This window comes from Camelus dromedarius, chromosome 8, assembly GCF_036321535.1.
Source record: "Camelus dromedarius isolate mCamDro1 chromosome 8, mCamDro1.pat, whole genome shotgun sequence".
NCBI lineage: Eukaryota > Metazoa > Chordata > Mammalia > Artiodactyla > Camelidae > Camelus > Camelus dromedarius.
The window spans coordinates 58,241,143-58,247,142 of NC_087443.1; the positions used below are offsets into that span (position 1 = coordinate 58,241,143).

Consider the following 6,000-nt stretch of genomic DNA (forward strand, 5'->3'; position numbering starts at 1 on the left):
CATATGAGTGCTTCAGAACACTTCTCTTTCAGCCAGATATTGCTAAGTAGATAATATTTCTCTGGTACATCACAGGCTGATGATAAGGGGATCTTTAGGATTCAAATGTGGTTGGCATAGGTCTGGAAAAAAGGGCAGGTAATGGAAGGAGGAAGACTGAAAAGTATGTTTAGTTAATAATGAAGAGATACACAGAGGAGTTTTTAAAAAAGGAAAAAAGGAGACTAAGCTAGAAAAAGAGGAGAGACTGAACATAAGACCTAAATTTGGAGCTCAGTAGGGTCTTAGAAGTTATCCTGTACAACCTCTTCTCTCTCTATATATAAGTGAGGAAACCTAAGATCACTGACGGAACTCAATTTGCCCAAAGTCACATAGTTTTAGCCAAGGCAGAACCCAACATAACTGTGCTGTCCATCAAACTATGCAGAAGATGACACAGAAAAGGAAGACGGGAGCATTAAGCAAAGAGTGGGTTGCCCTTTATCTACCCTGATCATCTGGGTCACTAGTTCGTGATGCTGACTTTTGAGTAAGTGACCTAACTCAGGCTGGAGCAGAAAGAAGTGAATGTCTTAGACCCTGAAGTGTTTAAGATGGTTTCTTCAGAAAGGCCCCAACAGAACTGTATTAGAGGTAATTCCTTCTGTCTTTGAGAATCAGAATCAATCTTTGGATACAATTATACAGGTGGAAAAAGAAAGTAGAGAAGAAATATTATCGAGAGGGTTAACTGTACTATTTGTTTTGGTTATAGCCCCCAAATTCCTGCAGGGTAGAGCAGGGGGTGAGGTGATGCTTTGTGATTACCGAATATAGTAGCAACATTTCAAAAAGGGTTTCTTCAACCTAATTGGCTGCAAAACAAACAGATCCTTACCCCTGAAAAGATCTTAAGGCACTAAGACTAACTGAAGACTGACTATAACTACCTGAAGTGGTGGCTATGGATGCTTAGTTTGGTAATCCAGAAGTTTCTAGTATCACTCATTTATTCAACAGATATTTATTAACCACCTAATGTTCTAGGTACTAGAGATACAGCAGTGAATAAAACAGGCAAAAATCTCTGCCTACATGGATCTTAGGGTTCAGTTTCAAGGTTTCTTAAGCAATTGTATTGCCTCTTTCTTAAGAACTCTTAGCCCTAAGGAGCCACTACTGTGCTAAAGCTGCTGCTTGGCTGATCAAAGAAAAAAGCCCCCTCTCCCTTATCTCCACGAGTATAAACATTATTAAATTAGCTCACCCCTTTCAGCAGCCCTTTCCTAAATGCTTGCTCAGAGGCTAAGAATATCTCATCATTATTGGTAAACCCTCCAAGGCCTGCTCTTCAAAAGGTACACATACCGGAAATGCAAAGAAATGTAAAAAACTGCGAAGTAAGGGACTCTGTCATAAAGTGATATAGGAGCTCAAGAAAGGGAGAACAATAACTAACTTTCATCATTAGCTCAAACCATGAAAAAAAGAAGAGGGTAGGTCTGTCTAAATATCTTAATCTAATCACTTAAGTGGGCCAAAGAATGCACAAGAGGACGGGAAGCTGCATCCAGCTTCCCTAAAGACCAGCAATCTCTCAAGTGGAATGGGCAAGATAATTCTCTGGGCTGTAAGAAAAAGATTTTACATGTTATATTTTTAATATTAAAAATAGTATAGTAATACATACATATTATTTATATTGAATATATAATTGAGTATAGTGACTATTCACATTTTTCCTGATGGTACAAAAATTTGGAGACCATTGATTCAGACTATAAGCCTCATCTTTATAAAACATATAAAAAGCAATTGAATAATGGACAGGAGGTAGGTTTTGGAGTCAGACAGGCCTAGACTGAAATCCTTGCTTCTCAGAGCTTTGGTTCCCGCCTATGTAAAATGGGAATAATGATATTTATTGCTTAGGCTCATTCTGAGGAATGAGTAAGCTACATGGAGCCCCTAGCATAGTGCCTGGTGTGTATACATGCACTCAGTGAATGCTAGTACCCAGCCCCATAAACCTGCCAGAGCCATGAAACCCATGAGTACCCAGTCAGCGCCCAACAGCAATGAGGAAAGGATCATTCATTCGTCTCCCATTGGCAGAAAAGGGAGATACTGAGTAAGGCTGTTATCTTCACAAGAGCCAAGGGAGGAAGGAGCCAACATCTCTGGGTTCAGAAAGAGATCAGGTACTCGTGAGTCCAGGCTTGCGTGAGGCATCTCTATCACATGACTCTGTCTGACACTGCTGCTGCTGCTGCCCAGAAAGGTGGGAGTGGCTGTTTTTAATATTTTTTGGCAAAACAAATCCAGAGTTAACTTCTCTCCAACTTGAAGATCCTTCTCTCCTCCCTTGCCTCCTCATAAGCCCTGAGAAGCACACACTACTTCCATAATCCCCCATCAGGGTCTGCATCAGAATGTGCCCTGCATACCCATCAATAGTTCAGACATAGTACCTGCTGGAGGCGGAAAGGACTCCCTTGCGTTTCAAGTCAAGAGAGGGGTCCCTGAAATCAACCTCAAAGATTTCCAACGTGCCATTTGTGCTAAAGGAGGCGTCTAGTTGCTGGGCAGATGTTCCTAGGCATAAGAAAAGTCAAGAGGCAGCGTATGAGGAACAATAAATGCATGGACTTGGGGTATAAATGGTTAGGTAGCAGAGGAGAGGAAGAACAGGAGAGGACTGGATACATCCTTTATCAAACAGTAACTCCAAAGAAAACATGAAAGTATGAGGTGCCTAGACTTGACTTATAGTCTAAGACCACCCCCAGGCCCCCAGAACACCTAATATCCCCTTGCTTATGCTGCTAGCCAACCCCATCTTCCTGTGACTCTAAAGTTTTCTCTGAAGCTCAATAAAGAATTCTGGATATTAAGTTTCCTCTCAACCTATGTACTCCTATGGCTCCTCATCTACAGTATTGCCATACCTGTGGCCAGATACACAGGGTACTGGCTGGCTGGGCTCCACACTTGGACAGCTGGCCGCTCAAGTTCTTTCAGCTTCATGGTCTGTCCTGTAGGTGGCAAAAAAGTGACCTGGCCCTCAGCCTGCTGAAAGTAGAAACCAGCAAGCTTAAGGGCCAGATCAAGGGAGCATCTGTGGACACCAGATCTTGTTTCTCTCTTTCTACCATAGGATGGGGGCATTTTGGGGCAACACAGGGTGACAAAATACATGACTAACTGCAGGTCTACAATGACAGTTCATTTACCCAATTACTGAAACTAATGCTTTAAACCCCAAATGATATCCAAACACACTGGTTGCCACAGGCTCAATGGTGATAATAACCATCAAACCAGATAATCTCTCAGTGACCCTATCCATTCCCTGGGTTTTAAACATCATCCATATGATGATGACTCCCAAATTTGTATCAACAACACAAATCTCTCCTCTGAGCTCTAAGTTCTTATATACAACTACTAATCTAATATTTCCACTTGGATATAGCAAAGATACTTAAAAGTTAGTCTGTCTAAAATGGAATTCTCTATTGCACCATCTCCTTGACCACATACCTCAAATCTGTTCTTCCTCCCGTTTTCTTCATTTCAGCAGATGGTACCACTATCTACTCAATTGCTCAACTCCAAAATCTGAAAATCACCCTAGATTCCTATTCTCCCTTATTCCCTTTAATCCATCATTAAATCTTCCAATTTTTACCTCCAAAATATATCTTAATCTATTTTTCTCCATCTCCAGCACCACCTCTTTAGTTGAACATACCATCATCTCTCACCTAAATTACTGCACTAATTGTCCAACTGGTCATCTCCCTGCTACTCATCCCAACACCCAATTCATTCTCTACATAGAAACAGGAGTAAACTTTTAAAATCAAAAATAGGATTTTGGCATTCTATGCTTAAATTTTTCAATGGCTTCCATCACACTCAAAATAAAATTCAAACCCCTTTGAGCCCTGCTCAAAGGCTCCAGCCTACCACTTCAACTTCATCTCTTGCTACTTTCCCCCTTATTCCTTGTGTTCCAGCTTTTCATTTCCTGGCTGTTTCCCACTTTAGAGCTTTGTAAATCCTTTTTCCTATAAGTTGAAGGCTTTTCGTTACATTCTCTGCATGAATGGCTCTTTATCACATCTTTCTGGGCTCAGCTTCTCACCTCCTCAATGAGGAGAACCACTCAATCCAAAACAGACTCCATTTTTTTTCTTCTTAGCAATTTATAATTATATATTTAGTACATTTACATTGTTGGTGTTGTCCACCAATAAGTGAACTCCATGAGAGCTAGCACTGTGTCTGCTTTGTTTACCAGGTTATAACTAGTGCCAGAATAATGTCTGGCACGTGGTAAGTGTTCCATAATATTTGATGAATGAATGCAGACATCTACTTTACCCCTGTGGTTTTCAGTCCAATTCTAACACACACTTAAGGTGCTGTTCCAAAAGGCTAGCAAAGCAGCAGGAAAGTTAAAAAAAAAAAAAAAAAGTAACGCTGAACTTGAGGGAGTAAACTTGGAACCCACTGTGACCTGCTTGAGCAAGCCACAGGCAGACAAGTCTCAACTGCAAAAATAAGAGTAATATTACTTAACCTCAAATGTTCTTTCCCAGCTTGAAAAAAGTTTAAGGTTGTCAATTCAGCCAAGATTTCCTGAGGGCGTCTATAAACAGTTGAGGCTACATCAGGAATATTCCGACAAGCTTGCACATCATACCATACAGTCACCAGAGACACCTGCTGGTCATAACCATTTTCACATTTCTAGAGAAAGATGTAAAGTAGGAGCTTCGATTATCACTGTGTACTTGAGTGCATATGTCATTTAATTCTCACAATGGTTCTGTGCAGTCAATACTATTACTATCTCCATTTTACAGAGAAGACGACTGGCTAGGCCAAAATGTGAAGCCTAACCAGCCTCCAGAGCCCAGTGTTTTTTTACCATTATGCCAGTCTAAATTCAACTCCATAAAGTATTTAAGCCCCAGACAGCCTGAAAAAATGGGAAGATGGGTTTTTTAATCTACTTTATTCAGAAACATATGTTCTGGGGTTAGAAAGGCTGGGGCCGGGACGTTGAAAGCGGAGAAGGTATGACCATTCACCCAAGAGCTGAACACAATCGTGCAGGGAAGGAGGACGCCAGCTACCCTTGGCGGTCCAGACCCTCGGAGGGCGGCCAGCCTTCCCCGAAGCGCAGCGCGCCGGGGTCGGCAAACACAGGCCTTCCAGCCCGGGGAAGGACGCAGAGACCCGTTGTCAACTCCCAGGCCAGGTCAGGGTTCAGGGCGGATTGGGAGGCGCTAAGGCCGCGCTGGAGAGAGACTCTCGTCGGGCTGGGGCACTCGGGCGCGACAGGAGAGAGAGCCGGCATCGCGGGGGCCCCAGAGAGGCACACCGGCCGGACCCCCGGAGGCCGGGATCTCAGAGAAGGGCGAGCGGCCCCTGGCGCTCTGCTGAGGGAGGAGCGGCGCTCGGGGTCCCCCGCACGGACCCTGCTCTCAGGGGCCCCAGACTGGCCGGGAAAACCAACCTGCGCGGAGAGCCAGGTCAGGGGTCAGGTGCGCCGGGGCCGGAGCCGGGGCCAGTTCTCTCTCACGTTTTGGGAGCTCAGCTGGACGCTGTGGACGGCGGCTGCCGAGGGCCAAAAGTAATCCCGGCCAGCGGGCACCGTCGCCCATAAGCGGCGCCAGAAGCCAGGCCCACAGCCTCGTTGACCCACGGAGAACGTTCCCTTTAATATAGCTTCTAATCCCGCCTCCCTTACCTGTTCCATGACTGCGCAGTGAATTAGATCCTGCGACCAGTAAGTTCTGGTCTATTCAATTTGAGCCAGGCTCCTGGGGCAGCCTCAGAAAGGGGAAAATAATTTTTCAATATTTACTTATTGAAGAGAAGACCCGGCCCTTGCTCCAGGAGCTGTTAGTGGAACCCACTTAGTCGAAAAGATAAAAAGCAATCTAGCCCATAAACAGCAGTGAGTGATGCTCTGCAGCCCAGCAACAACTGCACCCCGCAAAC

General features: G+C 44.2%; 1 protein-coding gene across 3 annotated transcripts in view; it reads right to left on the minus strand.

Annotated features, from left to right (window-relative positions):
- SEC31B (SEC31 homolog B, COPII coat complex component) overlaps positions 1–5,632 on the minus strand; it is a 28,869-nt gene extending 23,237 nt beyond the window's left edge. For 2 of the 3 annotated variants that reach the window (XM_031461601.2, XM_010974439.3), the window contains exons 1-3: positions 5,513–5,632; positions 2,931–3,017; positions 2,454–2,577 (exon numbers count right to left, since the gene is read on the minus strand). In XM_031461601.2, the coding sequence (XP_031317461.2) occupies positions 2,454–2,577; positions 2,931–3,009 (203 nt within the window). In that variant the 5' untranslated portion in view covers positions 3,010–3,017; positions 5,513–5,632. Of the gene's footprint in view, positions 1–2,453; positions 2,578–2,930; positions 3,018–4,570; positions 4,845–5,512 lie in introns of those variants that run through there. The other variant, XM_064488332.1, reaches the window with a different exon arrangement.
- Positions 5,633–6,000: the final 368 nt, after the last annotated feature.